We start from the raw sequence: 26,624 nt of genomic DNA, 5'->3' as shown, positions 1-26,624 counted from the left end.
CTGCAATTTGCAACAACAGACCTTTTTTTCCGTTTCACTGCCCACATACTCCATATTTTTAAATACATTTGTATTCTGTCTATATATAATATTGTGCATTCTTTACTGTTTTTATTACTGTTTATTTATATTACTTGTTTTTTCTTTTACTATGTGGCTCTTGTGTGCACTGCTGCTGTATTCCTGCAATTTCCCCACTGCGGGACTAATAAAGGATTATCTTATCTTATCTTACATGGATAGGGAGTGAGTCAATGAATACCTGAACACAAAACTAGTATGCTTTGCTGGTATACAATGTACAAATACAAAACTTAAAACACACACAAACAGCAGCTTTACATACGACAAGGCGGCAGCAGCTGCACTTTGAGCCGAGCGCTGACGTTAGCATGCTGAAGCTAATGTTTACCATGCTCAAAGCTTGTAGTTTAGTGGGTTATAATGCTAACATTAGCTTATTAGCTCTAAACATACAGCTGAGGATGATGGGAATGTTATTAGATTTGCAGGTGTTAAAATACTGGACAAATGGATAAACTGGGCCCGAGTGGTTTGGATATCTGGGTATGAATATCTGTAGCAATAAACATTTTTTTTTGTTGCAAGTCCATCAAGTAGATGTTGAGATATTTCACAGAATAAGTGAAAACTACGACCTATCGGTGGCACGAAAAGAAAAGTCAGGGGATTCTTCCTTTGGCCAACATCGAACATCTGGACAAATGTCAGAGCAAACCGCTCCAGATGTGTATAGACATCTGACTACTATGGAGGCAGAGGATGGACTAAAGCCGCAGCAGAGGATGAGCTGCAGCTTTTCAATGAGATGATGTCGGCCGAGTCCGAGGTTAACATGTCTGAGGAAGTGAAACGTAGGAAAAGACCACCGACTCATTGTTTCAGTGTTAATTTAATCATACAAATGCTTAATTATAGATACAGGAGGAAAAAAAACAAAGCTTTATTTTGACAGTTTCTCTTCAAATAAATGTGCTATTTTAGGACTATGTAAACTTTCATCTCATCCACTCACCATGCCACCCATCTCAAATCCGTACATAATCACAAACTAAAACCATAGAATGAATCCAGCAATATTCAGATTTCTCACCACATCCCTCTTTCTCTCTCTCACCAAAACACACACACACACACACACACAAAGTAAGCACACACACGCACACAAATAAAGAAAAAGAAAAGACTGACATGACTAAAAGAGGCAACAGAGAACAGTGTATACTGTTTGGGAGGAGAACTCTCAGCTGACTCAAAAACAAATACAGCAGCGCCGCAACACAGAATGCTGTCGGGTCCACATGATCGTAGAAGCAATAAACTCCAAATGTCAGGAATATGTTTATAATAACGACTAGTTTAATAAATGAAAATATCCTCAGAGAAAAAAAAAATGGAATTCCATCAAAAGATTTTCCCATTTTATTTTTAAGTCCAAAATACAGGATGAAAAGCACCGTCTGAAACGCAGCAAAGCTGAAGAAAATAAAAGCCATCAGGAACCAGTGCTGCACTCATTTCCAGGTACGCAAAAACCTAAATGTGTGTAAATGTGTCGGTGTAAACGGAAATCAAATATTCATTTTTAAGAATCAGACGTTGGTGAATAGATGAAACTAATGTTTAAAACTTTGTGGTTTCACACGATGAAAACAAAACGTAAAGCTGTGAGGAACAAAAGGCCTTTAGGAGAGAGCAGATAAGCAAAACCAACAAAACTTTCTGGAAAAATGCTAGTGTCACAATCCTCAATAAACCAAACAATAAAAAATAACTTATCCTCCCCAGATGAGGCGGACAGTGTTGTGCAAATAGCAGTAACAGGAGAACAGCGCTCGGAAAAACTGATGCAAACCAACCATTCATTTTCATATTCATTTTCTTCAGGACATGATCTCAAGTTGAAGTTGGTCAGCAGATGTTTCTTTAGCACCACCTGCTGGCTGTAAATGGGACTTTTCGCATCTGCAGCGCACAGGCAGACCGCAAATAAATAATAATAACAACAACAACAGGGCAATTAGTGAGTCAGTTCATCTAAACGGTGCAGAGTCACTCGACAATACTTCAGAGGTACACGCCCAATAAAGCTCTCTCCATGTGGATGTGGATGTAAATAGACACGTCGTCCTTTGCCCAAGTAGTATACACCATTTTTATGTCAGTTAAATCCAAAGAGAAACCATAACATACATGCACACTTAACAGGCACGCGCACACGCACAGAAACTACAGTCGCTCACCAGGCAAAAATAGATTTAGATGGCTTTTTTTTTTTTTAAACCCTTCCTCACACCTCACTTGCTCAAACTCACTTGCATCCTTTTGCGCTTCAGCATCTATTTAAAGCGAAAACCCACCCTAAAAAAAACACACACACACACACACACAAACAAATACACACACACACACACACACACACGTCCCATGCTGTCTGAATTGAGAAACCTACAGACAGAACAGATTAGTGTCTTGGTTCTCTGGATTTTATCTTTGGGAGAGACAGGGTTCCTACACAGGCATGATCCATATTTTCGTTGTAATAAATGGAAATGGAGAATATTTGAATGTGGTATTTATTCAATATGTGACTGATTAATCTCTGAAAACAAATACTTCTATCAAAACATGGATTTGTTTCTTTACTTTCAGCACACAGATATTAGACCTCAAAAGAGAAATACTGTTATTGTGCGACATCATTTCAAATGTTGTGTCATAGAAGGTTGAATATGTCGAATAACAAATTGTTTTGTCTTTCCGTTGGTTTATTCTAGAGGTTTGTCTTCATGGGAGTAACACAATGTGTATTTTTTGTGGGTCCACATGCGTTATCTGATCCGCCTCAGCATCGGGTTCAAGGAGGGTCAACAACTGCTCAGTTTTAGCCTGAAAAGGTTTTAAATTATAAATGTAATACAAAATAAGATATTGGTGGTCACTTTTTGTACTCTGTGCCATAAATACAACTATTCTCCATTACAAACATGTTGGACTGATTGAATTAAGAGAATAATACCAGCTAGGTGCATGTAATGCTAAACCGGAATTAAATACGGAGTCATCATAATTCTCAGTTCCCAATTTGCAAATAGCGTTCACATCAACATCCAACTTGTTATTGCAACTGGAAACTTCTTTAAACTTAAATACGGCGTTGGTCAGATATAAATAATAATAAATAATGTGCTACTAAATAACAATATATATATGTATATTTATATATTGTTATTTAGTGGCATATTATTTAACCCTCACGGCAAAATCTTGTTTGGTACAGCTGGTCACACCTGCTGTCATATTCATAGGTTTGTGTGTGAAACTGGTTTAAGGCTTTCATCTGGAGGAAAGCTGGAAATAATCCAGACATCCATCTTCCTTTTAAAGACTTTTCAAGGCCTCAAACTGATTAATGATCACTATTAATGTTGCACTATTCTCAGCAGCTTTCCAACATTCCCAGACCTGTGTAGGAACCCCGAGAAGACAAAGTTCTCAAGTGTCCATGAAAATACCAAATTGTATGTTGACCGTTTAGGGTTGATTTTTTTTTCTCCCTTTTAAATCAGGCGTGTTTTACAGTGGAGATAAAAAAAATTGTTGTGTGTTTCTATTTTGTAAGGTTTTACAGCACTCTTAAATGAAGCATTCACACATGCGAATCCGGGTGTGTTTTGCTGTAGCGGATGTAATCCATCACCTCACAGTAGTTTATGTTTCTGTGGAAAGGGCCTCGGGGTTGAGGAGAAGGTTGTCATGAGTCAATATAAAACAACTGTTCCTCCCCCGCCTCTGACTCCTCTGCGTTTAAGGACTCCCAGGGTGTTACGCTCATCATCCAGCATGATGGAGGGGGGAGTCTTTGTCATTCTAGCTCTGTCCAAATGGATACGGCCCGTGAATACCCTGGAGGGAAACAATTAGAAAGAAAGGAAATTAGAGTAGTTTATACAAAATGAAAATGAATACATGTGAAGATGAGAATACAATTGAAAAGTCATTTAAAACTGAATCAAGACAACACACACCGCACCGCTCTCTGACGTCATCATCGGTTTCGGGGCAGAAACGAAACCTGAATTACGCGTAAGAAGCTCAGGCAATCACCTTTTAAATGTAGATGTCACGACCGGATGACTAAGTGGTTTTCGACAGGCTGCTGGCTGAAACTGGCTCTGCCACGACAGGTGTGAGGTGATACTTGCGTCTACAATTATGTGGCCCCGCCTGAGAGGATTTAGTTAGGCGAGTTTTTACTAACTAACTAACTAACTGGTAGACGCCGTGATGCTGGACTTTTCCTTTACAGAAACTAAAAAGCAAGTTTAAAGAAGCTGTCGCAATGAATTCGCAGTTGAAGCAATTCCCAAATTAATATCAGCGATACTCACGTGAGGGACTTGTCAAATACTCCCATCATCACACCCTTAGTCACAGTTGTATGGACAAGAAATGACAACTTCCTAAAATACCACTAGTGGGGCAAAACACAACTTTGGTCTGAGCATACAGCCAAAGGAAAGGCTATATTCATATAAATGGCATATATTATTAGGCATATAAAGTGAAGCCGCAGCTTACAAGAACTGCACCATTATATTTTCATTATATTTCACTCTGGATCAATGCACCACGAGCCACGTCTCTGGCACGGCAAAGCAATGAGCAACCAAGCCATGAAGCTATTGAATCTAAACCAGTCTGTTCAACAGTATTGTGTTGTTGTATTATGCAGAGCGGATATGAATGCCCCCTCTTAAACTTCCCCTGACCAACACTTTGATCCAAAGCAAAGTACACTTTGTTAAATACTAATTTTATTCATGCTCGACATATCCAACATAATAAATACTAAACTGCCATAACATTTACTGAGCACGCTGATGCTCCCCAGAGGATGAACTCTGTATATTTTGAACTCTCCGTGAGCTTTACTGAATGCTACCCTCGGGCAAAAACTTTCATTTTTTCTCACAAGATATCTCATTATGTAAAAGGCAGATCGCCCGTAAATTTGCGGAGCAAATTTGCGGAGCAAATCAATGCTCAAAAAGGGAACCATACGTTGGTTTTTAAAGACCTTGAGGCCTTTCTGCCACCACCATCTTCAGGACAAACTTAACTGTTTATGGTAATGTTTTTTTTAATTAAAAAATACAGAAGCTTCTATGATAGTGGGGTGGATTCCTCTGCTTCAATGCTACAGCAGCAAGTACATCCACTCTTATGTCAGTCTATAGTTGTGTTGATTATTGTCCTGATCCAGATCCAGATCTTCTGGATTGGTCCATGACAACCCCCACTGACATTTTATTTTCTTAGAATTTAAACGTGAAAGTTTTGACTATCGAAAGTTCAAACGCGTGGCAATTAACCACGAAAATCCATCCATCTTACAGAAGCACTGAATATAAACCACACCAGAGGACACAATAAATACTGTAGTTGGAGGATATGTCCCACTGTCATGATACAGGCTTCATGAAAACTGTATTTTGCACATGAACTTAAATGAGTGAACCTCATCAATGTAGTTAAAGTAGTTCTTAAGGGTTTAAAGTGGCAGTTTTATGAAGCGCAGAACTCTAACTTTGATGCATACATACCTGACCATAAGTCACCACGGAAAGATTGGTTTGGAGACCATTTGACGCCCTATTTACAGCATTATGAGACAGTCCATTTTGATTTTGCTGGATTGGCTCTTGCGTGCGCTCCCACGCTCCGCCAGGATCTCTGAAGCTGTTGTCAGTGGTGTCGTGCTTGTTCTTCTGCGGCGAGGCGAAGGGGTTGAAGTCTCCCTGCACATTGCGTTGGGGCTGGGTGTTGAATTCTGTCTCGAAAGACGACAGCTGCTGGGTCACGCCGAGGAGACCGCCGACTTCTACACTCAGAATCACCCAGATTACATCTGTGGAGAAAAGAAGTGTCAGGATTCATACACATTTTGTGAAATCTCGGTGTATACATGAAAAGGTGAGAAAATGTAGTATTTAAACTAACAATGAGAATTCCAAAGCATACAGTATACCTTAAATGACACAAATGAATGAGACAATAGTTTGATTAAGAGAAAAAACATTTATAGATAGAGCATCTTTCTTTTAAAAGCAAATTAATTATTTCAAATTCAATGTAAATGAACGACATGAACATATGAATATAACAGATTTCCATGACTTTTCCAAAACTTTTGGGATTTCAAGGACTTTTCCAAGCCTGGAAACAACCATTTTAAAATTCCATGACTTTTCCAGGTTTTCCATGACCATACGAACCCTGAGTGTTCACAAACACCAGCTGCTTATATGACTGAGTCAATTTGCTGATTTACTCTTTGTTAATTCTTTGTAAATTCTTCAACATGCACCTCTCCTTATAACGCAGACTGGCCAATCACTGCGTGGCATCCGCCAGCTCCATAGACTCTCATGCAATTGTTTAAAATGTTCTTCATCATCAGGCTGGTATTCTAGATTTGGAGTTAGTCGTGATTAAATGTTGTGTAATAGTGATACTTGTTACCCGGAGAGGTTGGAAGGAGATAAACTTTTCTAAAACGTTCTATATAAAAACCTGTGGAGCTAATTAAGGACATATCCTTCAAACGCGTAGTCTAGACCTTTTTGTCTACGTCTTTCTGATAGGGCCTTTTCAGTGTGGGCTCCATGGTAGCTCTGACAGCTTGACGGAGTAGCAGCAGGGGGGCGGGGCTTAGCAAAGGGGTCAATATAATGTTTTTGGTTTGGTTGGTCAGACAAAACCAGCAATTTCAAAGCTTGGGCTAAAAAAAAGGTTGATTGAATTGTAACTAACAGAAGCTGACATTAATAGAATAATGTAATTGCTAGTTGCAGCCCAAATAAATGTCCTCATTAGAGAGAAAGAAGTCCTTAGTGATTTCCTACCTCCATAGAATAATCCGTTGGCTGTACACATCCTCCACTGGCCCTGGTACATGCCTGGAGCTGTGGGACTTCGCATCTGCACGCTCACATCGGATATTTCCTGGGGGTCTAGTGACTTCACCATTACTGTGTTTACATGCCCAAACTGATCCCCACCGATGTATTTGAGACAAACCCCGGGTGGCCACGACTCTGCACCTATAGTACACAAAGATGAGTCAAAACACAGTTCAACAACAACAAAAAACACACTGTGCTAACTGACATTTGGTCCGGTGGTTATTGCGTACAGATTCCGAAATGCTACTCATACTGTGAAGGCTAAACATGCGAATGTGGCGACGTGCTCTGCACCTGTGTTTTGTATTCTCCAGGTCTTTGTGAACGGCGTATCTGGAGGAACAGACTCTCCTTCCCCAATTGTCACATCCTCAACGAAGGACATGGAAGGCGTGTTGACGTTGGGACTTTCAAAGTCATAATATGCACCAATGGCAGCTTGCAGGTTCCTGTTGCAACACAAAAGGAAGAGCGAGGTGTTAACAGGAACGGAAATCAAACATGTGACCACACGATTTGGTATTTGACGGTTGGAATATAAACAAAAAAGAAAAAGAAAAATAATCTGGAATAATACAGACAGCTGATTAAATGCTGAGGACATTGTCTAAATGAAAATGCTTTAACATGTTTACTGACTCTAGTTCCTAAAATTGATAGTTAGACTTTTTTTTTTTTTACTTTCATGATATAAAACTGAATATTGTTGGGCTTTGGATTGTTCGTGGAACACAACAAGCAATTTAAATATTCAGCATATTGAATACCCTATAATGGAGAGAGAGAAAAAGTCAATGTCCCTGAGCAGAGACTCCTCCAAGGCATTGAATACTCAAAATTGACAAAAGTAGTTGAGTGGACAATTCTTTCAAAAGAGACAGAGAGAGAGGTGCAAACCGTAATTACGTTCTCACATCAGCACGTCTGGCCAGATAATCATTGTTTTTCAACTATATCCACTGTTGTAACTTTTTTTATCATGCCTACTATTCTCATTATATGAATAATGTATGTAATATGCATTGAATGTTGTTCTTTCTATTGTACTTCTGTCCCTCCTGATAGAGGGATCCTCCTCTGTTGCTCTCCCGAAGGTTTCCTCCCCTTTTCTCCCCATTAAAAGTTTATTTTTTGGGGGTCGGGGGGTCCTGAACTGATGTGAGGTCCCAGAACAGAGGATGTCGTATGTGTAAAGATTGTAAGGCCCTCTGAGGCAAATTTGTAATTTTGGGCTATCCAAAATAAATTTAATTGATGGCAGTTTAGACCCTTGCCAAATCAAACATCGGAAAGACGCAGGAGAGGAATTTAAACTCTGTTAGACCACACAACAAGCACTTTGGTTTAGGCCCCGTCTACACATTTGATGACCTAAAACTGTTTTTGTGTGGACGAGAGGTCAAAACGCAAAGGAAAATATCGGTTGGAAAATATTTATATGTATAGACAGGGTCTAAAACATACCGACACCTTTGATCCTATGGGTCATGAAAAGACACTGAATCATAATACAACTCAATAACATATTTCACAAGACCCTCTTGCCATCATCAGTTTGTAATGCAAACGTATTGATATACATTTCTAGTTTCCAATTTGATGATATCATCTCGGGCTGTTTTATCCGACTTGACAAAGCTCCTCCAGAGCCACAGAAGACCAGATACAACTGTTCCCTCCGGCCAAAGCGTATTTGCTATGACTATTAAACCGATTTGTATGTGTAGAATTGGTGGGAAACCTTTATTGAAAGGGACTTTTGTGTCATCTGCTAGCTAACTTCATTGATTATGGGACACATTGGCACCAGGATCTACTACAAGTGACTCGCCACCTTAAACTATCTGAGGATAGGAACCCTGATCATGTCTCCCAAAAAAAGTGTCTTTATCAGTAACGTTTATAATGTTGCATGGTTATTTTAAACTAGTTTCGGTGAGCAATTACAAGCAATGGTCACGTGATGATGACACATCGTATAACTGATTTCCCGACGCCAAAATGAAACTTGAACAAGATTGTGTTTTGGGGTGGATCCACCCTTTAAAATAAAAAAGGACGTGACAATCGATCAACTAAAAGTTCAATATGAATGTATCGAAGACCACTTGTTGCCAACGGTTGATGGATCACGACTAGTTACGTCACCAGACTAACGCGAGCGGTGTCTTCCCGGAGCAGCACGGTTTAACTGTCTGTGAACAGCATTATGTAATATGGACGATAACCGACACTGAGAGTTCCCTGCGCTTAAATCAGCCCGCGAGTCAGCCAGCTTGCTATTTGTGGGTTTAAAAAAAAAAAGTAATTTCAGCGTATTATAACTCACAGTCGGTGCTAAACTTTACCGTTTCACTTCCGCTTGCAACGGTCATCAGGAGTTACGTTACAAATCGCTGCCATTTCCGTAAAGGAATGGTGGAATTACAACTTAGCAAACGTGTGTGTGTGTGTGTGTGTGTGTGTGTGTTGGGGGGGGGGGGGGGGGTCTGCCTCCATGTTTTTCTATTTTTTTCTCGCAGTTTAACGTTTACTTAAACTGGCTAATTTTACACAAAACGAGTTAGCGTCGTGTCGCTGCCCGACAGCGGGCCCTCGTATATCCCCGAGCTCACCAGTTGGTCATGTCCAGGAAGAAGGCGCAGCCAGCCGGGTTGAGCTGGAAGCCCAGCAGCCTCTGAAACTCCGAGATGAGGACGTCCTTGTCCGTGGTGCCCATGCAGCTGAACTTCTGCATGAGCTCCGCGTCCACGTCCATGTCCGTGCCCTCCATGGGTGGCGGGTGTCCCGTAGCGGAGACGGGGTTGGGGGTAGGGGGAAGGGGGGGACCTCTCTCTCTCTCTCTTCCTCTCTCAGTTTAGTCCGAGGCCTTGTCCAGCCATAACAACCAGCTCAACAACAACAACCATCAGTGCGCATGGCACAACCAGGCAGGCAGGGGGACGACGTTTGACGTTGCAACAGCACGCGCGTCACCTTCGCCAATCACGAAGGGGGCGTCGACGTCATCTGTTGCTATTTGCAGCCACGTTTTCATTGGTTTATCCATGAATCGTCTCTGCTCATCTTGAAGCGCAGTGCCAGATTTATCAGAAGAGTAATAGAGGATACAATAATGAAATGAGGAATCTTGATAACACCAGTGCACATTTGTCTTGCAATATACCCAGGGCACAACCAATGCATTTCATGTATTAGTATTATATTATATGTGTTGTATATATTGTGCATTGTTATATTTAATATTGCTTTACGTGTCTGTATAAATGCAGGCAGAGGTATAAATTATCTATCTATCTATCACTTTGGTCACTTTAATCACTTCAACTGGTGTAATATAAATACATTTTTAAATCAATTGTATTCTGTCTGTATATATACTATTGCTATTGTGGATTCTTTACTGTTTTTATTACTGTTTTACTGTTTATATTATTTTTGTACTCTACTATGTGTCTCTTGTGTGCACTTCACCTGTCTGCTGCTGTAATCTTACAATTTAATAAAGGAATATCTTATCCTATCTATCTATGAATATAGCTTTAAATCCAGGATTAATAAAACAAATATAAGGACTATGTTTATCATTTCATTTATCAATTTTGCCTATTGTCTTATTTAGTAGCTCAGTACAAGATACTCAACATCATATGTTTGATATTTAATGAAATATTTGTTCAATTTGTAGTGTTGATATTTCCTTTTGTCCACTGGCATTCAGTCTATCTATGAGCCAAAGTCTTTATAATTATATGAGGATTTGTATACAAAAATAAAAATATCAATTTGTTTAATTTTATATGTGCAGCTCTGTGTTATACAATCTCAAGTGAACCGTGTAACATTGTAAATTTAATTATTAAAACACGTTCTTTTTATAGTCATAGATTTTCTTCAGGTTTTTTCTTGAACAATCTGTACTCATGTGAACTGGAAAATCTAAATAAAAAATGTCCTCTCCTGTGTAAGCATTTTATTAAATTAAAAAGGACTCAAGCGTCTTTATACAATCCACTGGGATTGATTGGTCTTCAAAATTCTGCAAACTAGCCTTCAGAAAATTGTTTTAACTACTTTCTTACATTCAAAAAATAAATAAAAAATTGTGATTGCAAGTATCATCAACTTTTGCATCTCCTATAAAGGCAATGTCCTGGTCTCAATTTCCCTTGTCTAGTTAAATACAAACCTTTATTTGCATAGTGAAGAAAAAGGTAGGGTATTTAAAAAAAAAAAAGTATGTGTGTACCTGTGGACATAAATGAAGTTGTTTGTAAACGTATATATAGTATCTACATGCTCTTGTAAGGTTAGAATAATGCTGTGTTTTAGATGCCACATTTCTTAATTGGTTTTGGATGTTGTGCTGCAGAGATTCTATTTGCTGTTTGTGTTGAGGGTATTGATCTTGAGTGTTTTCATTATACATACAAATATTGATGTATGTATATAATTTACATTGTATTTATCTTTTCGTGTGCCAGTCGCTTTCGGGCGGAACTAACTGTCGAAAGGTCTTATATCTGGTGGGAAGACTTATTCGGAACACAGGAATCGCGCTCTCGACGGAGATTGCCGGGGAACATGCCTAAGTAAGTATAGATATTAATTCCTACACTTAATCTATGATATTCACGTTTTCCCCAATGTAGTTTGTATTGCGCAACGAACGACGCTAACGCGAAACCTTCTTTGGAAACTAATGAAACGGACCAGTTTGTTTCCAGGTGGACGCTGTACGCTTCGGTCGGGCTGTGTCTATTTGCTGGACTCGACCTCGACGTGAACAAAGCTAACAGTTAATAGCACACCAAAAACACCGCAGCGCCGCGATATATAAACAACTTATCTGCTAAAATCCACGATTCTGGATTTTTGTAGGACTTCTCATCCAAGCTGGTTATCTGTGTCGTTAGATATCAGTTGGTAACGTTTAAGCTGGATCTGAATAGTGTGGCTGTAACGCGTTTTTTTTTTTTACTATGTTAAATTAAATGCATCTTCAGGTACTTCTGGTATATATATCAACATCTGTCGCACAGTAACATTCGGATGCCTCCGGGGTGAACGTCCACACTGGAACCACAGCAGAGAACGACTCGTCCTCAAATAAGTGGCTACAGAATACACATCACCAGTATGATGCTAACACAACTAAGTTGTACTTCTTTATGTTATTATGATACTCGCCTAAACCGAGGTTATCCCTGTCCAGAATAAAAATGTATGCAGGACAGTGTACTGACCTGTTTTGCAGAAAGCAAAGGTGTCCTGTTGAGCTACAGTGTTTGATATCTCAGTTTCCTGGAGGATGATGAATTGTTTAGCAGGACATTAATAACATCTGCACAACATTCATGCTACAATTCCTGCAGGACTCCAACTCACTACTGACACATACTTCTGTTTGTTGTTACGTGAAAGTCGTCATTTGTAATAATAACAAGATGGCTGATTTAAAAACACGATTGTGTTTCTATATTGCAGCTTGTCAAACCAGACAAAGACACTGTTTTAGTGATGCGTCAGGGTAAATTGTTATTTGCTCTTTAGTTTAACTGTAACAATTGTGATGTAATACGTCTCGGCTCTAATTTAAAGTCAGGTCTACAGCTCTGGACTTTTCATGTTTATCACAAACTTTATTTTTTACAGGTTTTACTGTGACTACTGTGATACCTACCTTACTCATGATTCGGTAAGTCGTGCTTGTGCGGTATCAAATAAAGTTGTTTAAAAGCATGATGTAATCTCTTTGTTGCCTTTCACACCGGTTAAATATTTTCCACAAAATTTCGTTCCAGCCATCAGTGAGGAAGACTCACTGCAGTGGCCGAAAACACAAGGAAAATGTGAAGGACTACTACCAGAAATGGATGGAGGAGCAGGCTCAGAGCCTGATCGATAAAACGAGTAAGAAGATTATTTGCTCAATTATCTGGAGAACGTGGCTGAGTGACTCTAGACGTGTTGAAGACACTTTGCCACTGAGTATGTTCCCTAAACCTCAAACTAAACTCGAGTGATAAATATACTCTGACCTTTATGGCTGATGTTTAAGAAGAAAGTGTCCTTTTATTGATCCCCTTGGGGAAATTATTCACTGCATTTAAGCCATCCATAATTAAGGAGCCGTGTGCTGCCCTGTGAGCCGCCCAGGGAGCAACTAGGGGTTCAGTGTCTTACTCAAAAAGAGTAAAGCCTGGTGTGTGTGTGTGTGTGTGTGTGTGTGTGTGTGTGTGTGTGTGTGTGTGTGTGTGTGTGTGTGTGTGTGTGTGTGAGGGATAGCCAAACACTTTGCTTAAATACTGCACGATACACCAGTTTATTTGGGCCCCCTCTGAGATTACAAACCTCTAATCCACATGGGAGATGCTGGAGCGTAGTATTTTCCATTGTGGGGGAACACTATTTTAGAGGCTGAATTATCCTTTGAAACACAGAAAAGAGGGACTGCTACACATCTTTTTCAGTATATTCTTTTATTTTGTGTGTGTAATGCTTTGTTTTCTCTCCCTCCAGCGGCTGCCTTTCAACAGGGAAAGATTCCTCCCACACCGTTCCCTGGTGGCCCTCCCCCAGGTGAGTCCATTTCAGCTCTGCAGGAATTTGATTACCTAACAGTACTATAGACGCTGGCTCCTGATAGTTAGATTCATAGTCGAGAGGGACTAGCACTTTGTTTCTAAGGGAACCAGCAGGTGGCCAAATTGTTTGTGGCCACATTTGCAGATGTTTTGGTTAAAGCAAAAAGACACTCGGTTTATTAGGTACACTAAGCCAACACTAATGCAGTCTAATTCAGCAGTGCTGAAATGAATCCTACCTTCATGATCGTGCTCGGTGTAGTAAACTGTTTTAGAGAGGTGTTGATGGTTATCTGGGAGGCTGCAGTTTGTGCAATGCAACTCGGTTCCACAAACTTCCAAGGTGAACAAAAAGTTGAACCTTCGTGATGGTCGGCTTCATTTCATGGCATTAGTTTTAGTTCGGTTTGTCTAATACACTGGGAACTTTATTTAATGAGGCAGGGTGTGTTGTCTCGAATGATGAGGAACTTGGATAAAAGTACAATTTACTTCTCTGTACTTATTTCTTCACAAAGTGTTTGCATGATTTTCATCTACAATTATGTTGTGTAATAATTTATAGTGTTTTCAGTTTGGTCAGAAGTCGAAGCAAATTAAGCTAAAAATATTAAAAAAAACATACTTGACTGCATATGAATCTGATCAAATTCATTGATTGTCCTCTAACCTTTGCTGTCTGTAACTCAGGTGGTCCTCCTCGGCCAGGCATGCTACCAACGCCCCCCATGGGAGGTCCGCCTATGATGCCCATGATGGGGCCGCCACCTCATGGCATGATGCCCGGTGGACCCGGTAAGAACCATGTTTCTATGACGGAGCTTCACTCGTTCCTAACTTTAGTCGGCCATTAGAGGGTTAACTGGGTTCCATCTGTTCTCATGCAGGCTTTTTGATGCCCTGTAATAATTTCCCTCTTGTCACAAATACAGAAGTTAACAATGTAATCCTGTTTGCCTGATGCAATCCAACAGTCTGCCAGTTTTTTTTAATTTTGTTTAAGGAAACCTTTGCCAGTTTCCCACATCCCAATTCATGATGATTAGGGCTGCAACTAACGATTATTTTAATAATCGATTAATCGATGATTTCATCAAAAAAGCGTTCATTTCCAACCCTTTATTCAAAAACAGAAGTGACAGTGCAAAACATCTTCAGAAAGTGCACAAACAGGTTGCTCCTTGAACATCCCTGAGCTGTTAATTAAAACAACAAAATGGACTAACACTAAAAACATACACATCTATGCTTTACATCTGCCAAATGTGAGCCCTTTTTACTGTAATTGATCCCTCCAGAGGCTGCATTTACATACCCTGCGTTATCAATATGTATGAAATACTGGGACAGAGGGAAGCTGTACTGCTACATATAGAGCGTCCTCTTCCTTAAACTCTTTCATTCTGGGTCTCTTATGACCACAACGTCACGTTGTTGGCTAAGCCCAACTACGTGATTTGCTTCATTCTACTTTGAGTAAAAAAAAAAAAAAAACCTGCAGCCAGATCCGCCGGTGTGCCGGTTTAACGTTAACAAGTGACAGCGTGAACTGAACCAGACCGGGGGGTGACGGCATGTTTCATCACATTACGTTTTTTTACAAGCAAGACTGAACTGTAACGGAACATAACGTAACTTTAACGACAATACACAACCCAAACACGTTAGCTAACGCGATAGCAAGCTGACTAGCTTCCATTTAAAAACAAGTTTGAGGAACATGAAGACGCTGATTGGCCAAGACTCGACTTGTCAAAGATCTTCTATCTTTGAGAAGATCACGACCTCAGCTTTTCTCGTGTCTCACTCCAATCTCAGAAACGCTGGCCGGCCAGTTGCTCTGCTCCGCTCTTTTTTTCTTCTCCGCGACTTATTCTTTCTTCTTAAACATTCTCTGCAAAATGAGAAGATTGTTTGTTTTTCTGCTTTACATCATTGTCCATTAAACATGTTTGGGTTTTAGACATTTAACTTGAGCTCTGGTAATAACGTGGATGACATTTTTCAAAAATGTCATAGCTAAAATCATGATGTAATAATTAACATATAATGAACACTAATGGAAGTTAGCATTACTTTCAACATGAATGCACTGCAGGCTGAAACCAATCAAATCTGAGTTTGCACAGAACGACCACTTTAAAGATTTTGGTCCTCACCGGGTTATTTTAAATGACTTGTGAGCTTCTCGATGCACTGACGTGACCCTTCTATGTGACGCCGAATAGCCAACGCTGTGCATCTCTCCGCTGTCACTCTTAGGAGGCATGAGGCCGCCGATGGGAGGACCCATGCAGATGATGCCAGGACCGCCACACATGATGCGTCACCCTCGACCGATGATGATGCCCGTCAGGCCGGGCATGATGCGACCAGACAGATAAGACCGGCTGGATTTTCTCCGCTCTTTGTTGCCACAAACGGACACTGTCTAGTGAGGACACTTGGCTTAACACTTGGATTTTTCATAGCGCCTTTTTAAAAATTTTCAGACGTCCAACTTCTTCAACCTCAAACGTGAATCCCCGATGTAATTATGTCGACTTTGTCTAATTACTTTATTTTCTTGTGCCGATATTTATTAATATACTCCTCCCATTCAAATTGATTTTACATCCTGTTTTAAAGACCTTTTATTTTTGATTAAACGTCCTCTCGTGTTTTAGTATTAAGTTTGAAACATCTCGTCTCACTTTGACAAAACTGTTGAGCGCACACAGTTAAAGAGCGTGTTTGATATGACAATATTTGTTGGTATGTTTTTTTACTTTTTGTTTTAGGGTTTTTACATATTTTTGTTATATTTCCATTGCAATGCTTTGAGAAATAAACCAGTGATTTCAAACCTTTTTGTAGATTGTAGTCCTTTATTAACGAAGTTCATATTTAATGTTTTATAGGTAGGTTTTTCAATTATTCCCACTGAGACTCAAACCATCGCTCAAAACATTCCAAAAAGAAGCCAACAAGCAAAATGACAAACCGACTTAAACATTCTTTAACATAGGGCTATTCTGTAGCTATTACCTGGCATTTGGTTGATTACAAAAAAAGATGATCCAACCTAAATTAAGTAATTCTGGTTAGCTCTGTCACCGGACAGCAAATATGTCCTTGATTTGAACCCAAAACAGCCACCTGAGGTTTTTGAGTGGCTGACATTTCACTTTTGTCTCAAGGTGCGACTGTGTTTAAGTGTTTGCACTGAGACTGGTGACCTGTTCAGGGTGAACTCTGCATCCGGCCCACTGCATTCTGGGATGCGCATCACCCCGTCCAGGCCTTGAATTTTTCAGATAGAGGGAGAGGGGGACAAGAAACAGACGGATGTTTTTCAAAATCTCGTTTCACGAGAGACAAATGAGAAGGCTGACCCGGACCTCATTAGTTTATCCAGTCGAGCATGTTTGAAGAATTACGACTCTTACGTAAGAATCTGTGGCTGCAAGTGAATCATTATCTCAGCTGACATTTGTGTCTCCAATGCCTCGCAAGAATTCAGCACTCCCTCTCCTCTAGCTGGGGTGAAACTTCTGTTTCCATAATCGCCAACGTCTCGTCCATAAGGATGAAACTGTCTCAACAGATGGAGCTAGAGAGTCGTATGTTTCTGCAATTAGAGCCACGACACTGGAATGATGTGCGATGACTGATTATGTGCTTCCGTGGACTGTCAAATTTCTTTGTATCACACACTCCCAGAGGACAATTTTGTGGCTGTATGGTTTAGGAAATTTCTAGGCCACGTACAAAAATGGAAACAAATTTGTTTGGGGGCGGGGGGCAATATCCATATGCTTCACGCTGTGTTTGCCCATTTCTATACTTGCAGACCGGCTGGAAAGCTCTGCAGAGACGATCCCAAAACTGTTCTGCTGCTGCGCATCAGACTGTTTTTTTTGGTACCCGTCAGTTATGCGTGTTGTAAATTGTGATCTTCAAAGAGACTTTGGTAGATTACATGCAATCTGATGGCCTCTCTGGGGAATGGACTCCATTAGCAGCACTATAAACATCCACTCTCCATCAGCAGGACAGGAATAAAACCATGTTAATGCACATTTTATGCATATGTCGAGTTTATGCGGATGACCGCGTGTCATCTGACGTCTGAAGAGTCTTTATGAATATTCCATCTAGCCATGAAGTGGAGCGTTGCCCTGAAGGGAACGAAGCGGAGTGGAGGAAAGTGTTTATGATTGGAACTCAGGAGTTGAGGAAATAAGCCACGATCATGAGGAATATGTATTATAATACATTTCACAGGAGGGAGGCGGACACTGGAGGGCTATGTCAATGTTAGATGAGGAAAATTTGGTTTTGAAACCAACGAAAAAAAGTATTTAAAAGTGACCTTTGGGAGCAAACCGCATCCCTTGATGTTGCTTTAGCTGTGTGCTGCACTGCAGAAACTCTGGATTTAGATGTTTTTGTATGTATAAAGGAGGATTGCAAGCTGCTGGGATCATAACTTAACCTGATAATGTAGTCTTTATCAGGGATTCATTATAAAGTCAAAAATGTTGAGATTACTTGAGATAATGAAAAATATTTTTTATCAGTGTAATTGGACATGTTTGTTCGTTTCAAAATCGGCTCTAATTACGTCATCATTTTGTTAACTTACAGTGAAATACTTCCCAGCATGCACAATATTGGTGTTTAAGTTCTTGCTCGCTGTTGTCGTTCCTCTTGTTCATACTGACTTTTTAAAGATCCGTTCACAACATGTTTCTAATATAGGTGATGGAGGTCTGCACAAAAAGATATTCCAAAGTTTATCTGAGGTTGATTTGAGGCTTGTGCAGCTCAAAATGAATTATTGTTTTTCTTTTATTACAAAGTTATTATTCCCTCCTACTTCATTTTATTAACTCAGGCTGCTGAAGCCCAATATCTTCAGCTGATCTTTTGATAAACTTAAAGCGGTGTATCTATCCTTTAAAAACTCATTTACAACCAAGCGTAACATAATCGTCACCGTGGCTATTCAGTGAGTTTTTAACCAGGATGGTGAAGTGGAAATGTATCATTCAGTTTTCGTACATGTGCGGAAAACTCGCTCAGAGAAATAACAATTCAAAGTTGGATGAAGACAGAACTCACTCTTTATTATAATAACACATTTTTTTACAGTGCATATTTCACACAAGCCTCTTTGATATTCCTGTCATACAAGTGAATGCCTTAATGTCCCGAATATCATCTGGAGAGGCAGTTGGACGGCTGTTCTCTGCCCCGAGAGCCGTCTGCAAGGCCGGGAAGGAGAGGAAGCTTGAGGCGGACAGCTGATCGATTAACTGTTTATACCAAACAGGTTGGACTGCGACCGCCGGCCGGCCAGATTTACATCCTCCGAAGGATCCTTTGGGTTTCTGTATTCAGGATGATGCATCTTTTGCTCCCAGCATGCAAAGTTGGCATTCTTACCCATCAACAGCCTCGGTTGAATGGAAAATGATAATCCCCCAGACTGTTGATTTCCCTCGCCAAAGCCAATTGGCTCCAAACTGCAGAAAGATCAGGTGGACGCTGAGGAGTACGGCGTGATTGCGCCGGGCTGCTGGGTGGGCTGTTGATGAAAAGAATCGGAGAGAAAGAAGGCCGAAGACTTTACTGGAATCTTTCAATACTCCCCGTTTCCTCCTCCCTTTTGTCTCTCCCTCCACCCCTATTCTACCTCCTCCTCCCTTTCATTGTCTCCTTCTCTCTGCTACCAACGCTACCCAGTGATTTAATCCATTTAGTCATGGCTCCAGATCAATATCCGTTTCCCTCGGCCTCAGGGATAGTCTCTCAAATCTGCTTGTTTCCAACAGTGGTTGTGTTGGCCAGCAGGGGCTCCCATGGGCCTGCGGGCCGATACAGATGTACCGTCTGAGAAAAACAAAGCAAAGCGTACATCTAATCTCTCACTAACCGGCTGTGCAAAACACAGCTGTATGTGTTTGAGCCTTATATGTATGTTTTAAAGCACTTTGCATCAGTTAAAATCCCAAAAGACTTTTTTTATTATCATAATTCTCTTTCCACTGAGACGTTGAAACGCAACGCCCCGGCTGCAAAGCAAATGAATGACATCAAAACAGATTAAATTAAGGCTAATTTGATTAGTGGCCTTGTAAGTGACCAGGAAGAGAGACGGCATTATTATTTCTCACAGGATTTGATGTACTGTCGACACAGTGCAAAAACATCGCTGGATGGCAGACGGAGCAGCGAAAAAGGTTAAATCGCCACAAACGAACTACAGCGGCCTGCTGAAGTGTCCTTGAGCGAGATAACAACACGCCATGAGCTAAAAGTCTAAATGTGACTGTAAGAATTAGTCACTCGCCGCCATTGGGTGAACATTTTGAACGCACATAACATTGTTAGCCGCCCTACTTCAGGATGAACCGTCTTTAGCCCGCCCCGCGGCGGCCTGCCACCGGCCAGCTGGGCGCTGACAGTGATTCTCCTTCACCTGCTCCACTGCGCTGTGCGTCGCCGTGCTTTATAAATAGCCCTGTTAAATATTCATTTGTCAGCATTTGAGTATTTTGTACTTCCACAGCTGAGTTTCAACGAAGTCAAAAGGACAGGCGAACTATTGGCTGTTTTTTTCTGACACGGTTATGAACACTGGTGTGAAATAAGACATTGGAAAGAGATACACTACCGTTCAAAAGTTTGGGAACACCCAGACAAATTTTCAGTTTCTTCGCAATTTCTCGCATGGAATAGCCTTCATTTCTAAGAACAAGAATAGACTGCCGAGTTTCACATGAAAGTTCTCTTTTTCTGGCCATTAAGAGAGTATAATCAAACCCACAAATGTGATGCTCCAGATACCGTAAACGTTGGGTTACAAGCCGCTCCTACGGCCGGTCAGTGTCCCCGCTGTAGCAAGCTGCTGCTGCTGCTACCGGCTGCTAGCTAGCGCTGCTGCTACTGCCCGCTGCTGCTGCTACTGCCCGCGTCCCTTCTGCCCAAGTCGGGTGTCAAGCCTGGTCCCGCTACCTTCGGTGGTTTTCGGGGAGCTAACGGAGGTTTGCGGGGAAGTAACCGAGCGCTAGCAGGAGCCCCAGCTGGCTACAGCGGGGAGCTAACGGGGACACTGACCGAAGGTAATAGCGGCTCGTAACCCAACGTTTATGGTACTCAACTAGCTCAAAGGAATGCCAGTTTTATAGCTTCTCTAACCAGCATAACTGTTTTCAGCTCTGCTAACATAATTGCACAAGGGTTTTCAAGGGTTTTCTAATCATTCATTAGTCTTCTATGGCGATGAGCAAACACAATGTACCATTAGAACACTGGAGTGATAGTTGCTGGAAATGGGCCACAATTACCTATGTAGATATTTCATTAAAAACCAGACGTTTCCACCTAGAATAGTCATTTACCACATTAACTATGTATAGTATATTTCTGATTAAGTTATCTTCATTGAAAAAAAAAAAAGTGCTTTTCTTTGAAAAATAAGGACATTTCTACGTGACCCCAAACTTTTGAACGGTAGTATATGTAACTCAAATTCTCCCAAAACCAAACACCGCACTTGTATTTTCAACACACAATTTTGAGTTTGTGTAAAACATCATGTGTGGGCCAAAAGGTCAATCAATATTTATATTTTTTAAAGAATTGATATGGTTTATAAGTCTTATTAAACTGAAAACAACTGGACCCTGTAAAGTATTCATGGTTTCTGTCTCGCAGTACTCAAATGATCTGCCTGATGTTTTACTCCATCGGTTTGTTTTTTCTCCAAAGTTATTTTCAGCATTTTATGCCTTTTATTAAAGAGTTGACAATTGACACACACAGTTATGTCTGAACCTCAAAAAAAAAAAATGCAGTAGTATTTTGGGGCATTTGTTCACATCACATGACCTCCATCAGCCGGTTAGAATCAACTGTGATGCTCAACTTTTAAGTGCTCAGAAGCGACAATACATGCAGTTGGAGGTGAGTTTTTTAGCCATTAAAATAGTATTTCTTGTACAGAGTTATTGGATACTGTTTGTAGTTTACTGTTAATTTTGACCCATTTTGAAGCAACTTTGTTAAAAAAGACTGTTAAAAAGAAGCTGTTTGTGGTCACAGTTGTGCATACTAACAGTAAAAGGTCATTTTTAGAAGCAAAAGTGGAGTGTTTTTGTTTTTCCCCGAATTCTGAAAGTCTAAATTTAGAATAACTTGCTTTGATGAATATTTCATGTAACCTCACCTCCAACTTAAGGATGTGAATTTTTTATCAGGGTCCTCATCACCTCAAACATATGGTTCTTATCCATACATGCATATTAAAGTAGTGGAAAATGTCTGTCTTTAAAGACGGTCCCTTTCTCATATCTGATGTGCAACCACAAAGATAATTTATTTTATATACTTATTCTGTTGCAAGAAAATCTTATTTTCTTTCCTTTTTTGTTGTTGTTGCCTAAAGCTTATTCTGCCTGTGTCGTGTAGCCTGATGTTTCACTTGCCTTCACTGCAACTTTACTGCACTTCTTGTCCCAGTTTTGTTTGATTTTCTATTCTAAAACAACATGCACACACGGTTATCCTCTTAAGATGGAAATGTGTTTGAAGGTTAACATTCATTTCTGCAACACTCTTAGAACTACACTTTTTTTTTAACCAAATATGGTTTGATATACTTTGTTGTGAGCCCTAAAAATCCACAACTATATTTGCTCAAAAGGTGAGTTGAGACGAGAAACTGACCGTGTGACATCTATTTTACAAAATATATTATTCCATTACATGTATAGATTCTTTGAAAAACAGCATGTAATTGACATTAAATACAAAATAGCTAAAAACTAAGCCAAAAGGCAGTAACTGGACTTAAAGATAAAACTACATTTTCTGTTATTTATTTTGGATTAACTGATCTCACCACTTTTTATGAGCTGACATGTTGATAATTCAGTGTTTTATTCAATATAACTAAGTGAAGCAGGAGCTAAATCTAATAACGATTGAAGGGGGAAAAGCTGCTACATTAGCTTCTTAAGCTAACGTAACTATCTTAGCCGCTCAGTAACCTCTCAGGATTCGACAGGTGGAATTCAGGCCATTTGTGAGCGTTAGCTACATATTTGAGACATGATAGATACTGATTTTAATATAGATACATATTAATAATATATGTGGACCGACACATAGCAAGAAAGAGATACTGTAACCACGCGAAATACCATTTATTTCCCTAAAAAAAGGTTAAACAATAGCTGAATGGACATTTTGTTGGTGAATATATCATTTTGTGAAGATTACCCAAATCTATTTTTTATATAATAATCAGACAAAAGACGACAATACAAGGCATGCAAACTTCAGACTTGTATTATTTATTATTAAGACACATTAAGGCTACACATGGGAACTTACAGATGTAGACAGTAGGTAGGCCTACCCCAAATCTGAATATAAGTAAATTAAATTATTCAGCTTGCGACAGTGTTCAGGGCCTCTCATTAAAATACCTTCATATAAAAAAAAAAGCTGCTAAAACTCCCGCTGAAGCGAGTTCTTCTCCATTTAAGTGTTCTGTATCTTCGACCAGATGGAAGTAATGTGAAGTGTTGGTTCACACTATAGTTAGCCTACAGCTGAAAATGACAATATGTAGCCCGGCTCCAGAAGGAGTCGTCTAATGGATTTCTGAGTTTAAACTGTGGTGCACGTGTCTTGTGCAGCCATGAAGGAAACGTGGCTGCAGCCTCTCACTCTCTCTCTGTCTGCCTTCTCATTGGGAGAATGCCGTAATGATCGTGGAAGATTATACCAGCAAGCAGAGAGGAGAGAAGCTTCACAAATCACTTCTTTTGCAGCCTCACAGGCGTTTACGAAACTGCCTCGTGTATCCCAAATTGTTTTTATCGGGAAGTTCTCTTTGCAATCAAGTATCTCTCAGTTTATCTCAGAAATTTCTGTTGTTCGCGCCCACCAGTCAATAAGCGCCCAAGGTGGCATTGAAAGACCCATCATCGGTTACCGTCTCATTCATGCATGTAATGGCTTTTGATTGGACGACTCAGCTCTTGTTGGAAACGAGCAAAACGTTGTCTTTATCAGAGTTTGCGAGAGGCTGCTTTCCACTGCATTGTTCTTCGCTTCCAGCTTTCTTTTTGCCAAAGATTTGAGCTGGTCAGCTCTCTATTAATTGAACATATTCAACCTTTTCCCAGGGACATTTCTATTCACTTCATGACAATTCATTCACTTTTTTAACTGACGTATGAGCGATCATGTTGTCAGGTCTCGTTTTCACATTTATAGTTATGATTGACTGACATTTCCGAGTTAAAGAAATAACACTTCTTTTGCACAAAACAAAAACAACTTTTTTTCTTCTTCTAAAAATAAGAACAAGCAGGTAAGTCAAGGTTAAAAGAAAAGAAAAAAACTCTTGAGATGTCACCTTTTAAATCTGAGACAGAAAGGACTGAATACTAGAGTGCCATCTTGCCTTTTACTCCAGCAACAAGTCAAATTGCTTCTAAAAATGTGCTCAATATAGAGTCAAGGGCAGGGTCTATTTTTAAGGAAAGCAAAGATTCATACTCTCTAAATTCTTTGAAAATCCACAAAGTTAAAAGCCTTTGGCTAAGCGCTGTGTATCTAAAGATAAAGGCAGATTTAGCCCTAGCAACACATTCTTTCCATAAGAAAGACTTTTTTTCAAGAGATGTGCGACAGTGGGCATTGTTTGTGCAACACGGAGTGGAACCTGATAATAAAAAAGACGTTCCTGTAGTATTTTGCACCTTGACGACGTGCAAACTCTTTTATAGCCGGATGTTCCCTCAACTGTGATTACTGTCTTTATTCTCCATGTGGGCTCTTAATCTATCTCAAAGTGCTGCGTGAGCCGTCTAATAATGGAAGTGGCTTGTCTGACGGTATCACCTCCCTGAGAATACTTCTTTTGACCCTCAGCTGAATATATCAAGCATGTCTGATTGATTCATGACTGCCAATATCATTACTATCATTAGGCCATATATCTTCGCTGCTCTCTGGATATGGAGCTTGTCAAGGACAGCTATCATGGCGGTGTTACGCTGGAAGTGACCCGCCTGTGAACCGTCAGCGTTATCTGTGGATTAATTAAAGGTTCGGTGAGCTCCATCAGAAGTGTTCGCTCGAGCAGCTTCCCCTTTGTCCTTTTTCTTTTGCCGTCTGAATTTAAATGTGTTCATTCTTCATTTTACTGTGGGGTTACTGTGGGGTTATAACGTCCTTCCTCAGGCGAAGAGGTCCGTACAACATAATTGAGCCAAATCGATGGTTCCGGTTACAGTAAAAATGATTTATATAAAAAGTAACGCAAACACAACTACACATTGAATAAACGCTTTGAAGTACGACAACGTCTGTTTCATGAAACAGGGCCTTAAATACATCCCGTCGCTCATCACATGGTCTGTTCGATAGTCTGTTAGCCGTCGATCTCCGACAAATCTCAAATTTTGGACGAATCACGGATCACAATTGGACAAATGTCTTATTGGTCCTCTTCAACTGTTTCTTTACTAGTCCTTCAGTGTCGGCTTTCATGCCGCATCCCCCCCTTGAGTGCTGTGACATTCCTGAACGTGTCCTCTCTCTCTGCTCCGGCCGATGTCTGCCTTTCTTCCACAATCACACAATAGATTCAAATGATTCTCTTCGCTACACTCGCCGAGTACATTCAGAGTTACTCATTTGATCTAATCGATTATTACATTCAGTGTTATTTCTGTGATCTAATTGAATACTACGTGCAATGTTACGTCTTTGACTTGACCCTTTAACCTGTAACCAGATTGTAATACACAATAGCTGTCCCTAGGAGCGCTATGGAGCATTGTTTTGATAAAACTCAGTGTATAATTAGTTATTAGATGATTATTTTTTTACATACTGCAATAAAAACAGTGCTACTAACCACTGTGTCAGTGGCCATTTTCATCATCACCCCCCCCTGAAGGGAAATTCAGAAACTCAGAGCTGTGCCCATTGTTTCCAATGAGAGCAGTAACCGAACACAGGAAGCCCTGCGTGCCTCTGGCTTCAACACAAACATTTACCCCTCTGTACGTGCACACAGACACATGGATAGGCTGCAGGTGAGCACACACTTGCGTGACACACACACACACACACACACACGCACACACACTCTCTTTCATGCCATCGTTTCTCGTCTGTAAGTGAATGAACTGCAGCTGCGCTTTGATTCGGATCTTTCCAGCATGCATGAATTTATCTGTTAAATTTGTCTTTATCCTTACGTGGCCGGCAGCGGTTCTTGTGACACGTGACGCCAGAAAAGAACAAGCAATCTCTTATCTGACCTAACTCCCCCCTTCCAAAAAAATTGTTTTTCTTTTGATATGGATGCAGAGTAAATGCTGTAATAACATCACTGATAACCGGGTTTTGAAGGTGAGAATTCATGGCGACAATGCTGGAATGTGCCGCTCAGGATGGAGCGCTCTCTATTTGGCATTGTCACGACAATGCATCTTGTTCAAAGGCATCTGCAGGTTATCAACACTTATTTGAACCGTGACACGGATGATGGTGTATCGTGGGCTTGTTTACCATGTTCATCTTAGCTCAGCATAGAAGGCGAGCATTTGCATACAACTCAAAGTACAGTGAAGAATTATTTTGGAAATAGTCAGTCATAAAACAAAGTACTGGTTTACATTTTGACTGGATAAAAAGACGGGATCACCAAAGTTGTCCGTACAAAATTTCATGGCAATCCCTTCTTCTTCGTAAACTCTAAACCACAAAATATGAATCTCGCAGTGGCACTAAAGTCACAGTCATTATGATTATTTTTTTGTGCCAATTCATTGGAGAAGATGTCCAGATAAATCACTGAATAAGTGAAAGCTTTGACCGAAATCATCGGGATAAACGTCTAGAATCTATGAATGTCTGTTCCAAACTTCAAATACATCCAATAAATGTTGAGACAACACGCTGGTAAACCACTCTAGACCAGCAGAGAATTGTCAGATCCCGTCTCTGTGGGTAACCTCATGTCGACGTTCAC

The 26,624-nt window shown here is 40.3% G+C and overlaps 2 protein-coding genes across 2 annotated transcripts; one reads left to right on the top strand and one right to left on the bottom strand.

The window, feature by feature from the left end:
- Positions 1 to 894: 894 nt before the first annotated feature.
- Positions 895 to 9,762, bottom strand: ilrun (inflammation and lipid regulator with UBA-like and NBR1-like domains; the record flags this gene model as incomplete). The annotated part of the gene is made up of 5 exons (XM_079217955.1): positions 895 to 3,927; positions 5,628 to 5,932; positions 6,930 to 7,127; positions 7,284 to 7,438; positions 9,605 to 9,762. 5 exons carry the CDS (start codon positions 9,760 to 9,762, stop codon positions 3,892 to 3,894), a joined length of 852 nt encoding a protein of 283 aa, XP_079074081.1. The 3' UTR covers positions 895 to 3,891.
- A 1,781-nt stretch (positions 9,763 to 11,543) lies between these two features.
- Positions 11,544 to 16,415, top strand: snrpc (small nuclear ribonucleoprotein polypeptide C). Its single transcript, XM_079217816.1, has 6 exons — positions 11,544 to 11,581; positions 12,645 to 12,687; positions 12,794 to 12,902; positions 13,512 to 13,571; positions 14,267 to 14,371; positions 15,839 to 16,415. The coding sequence occupies exons 1-6, from the start codon at positions 11,574 to 11,576 to the stop codon at positions 15,958 to 15,960; spliced, it is 447 nt and encodes a 148-aa protein (XP_079073942.1). The 5' UTR covers positions 11,544 to 11,573; the 3' UTR covers positions 15,961 to 16,415.
- Positions 16,416 to 26,624: the final 10,209 nt, after the last annotated feature.

This window comes from Taurulus bubalis (genome assembly GCF_910589615.1).
Source record: "Taurulus bubalis genome assembly, chromosome: 5".
Taxonomy (NCBI): Eukaryota; Metazoa; Chordata; class Actinopteri; order Perciformes; family Cottidae; genus Taurulus; species Taurulus bubalis.
Note: the sequence above shows the minus strand (reverse complement) of the source record. Positions and strands in the feature narration are given on the sequence as shown.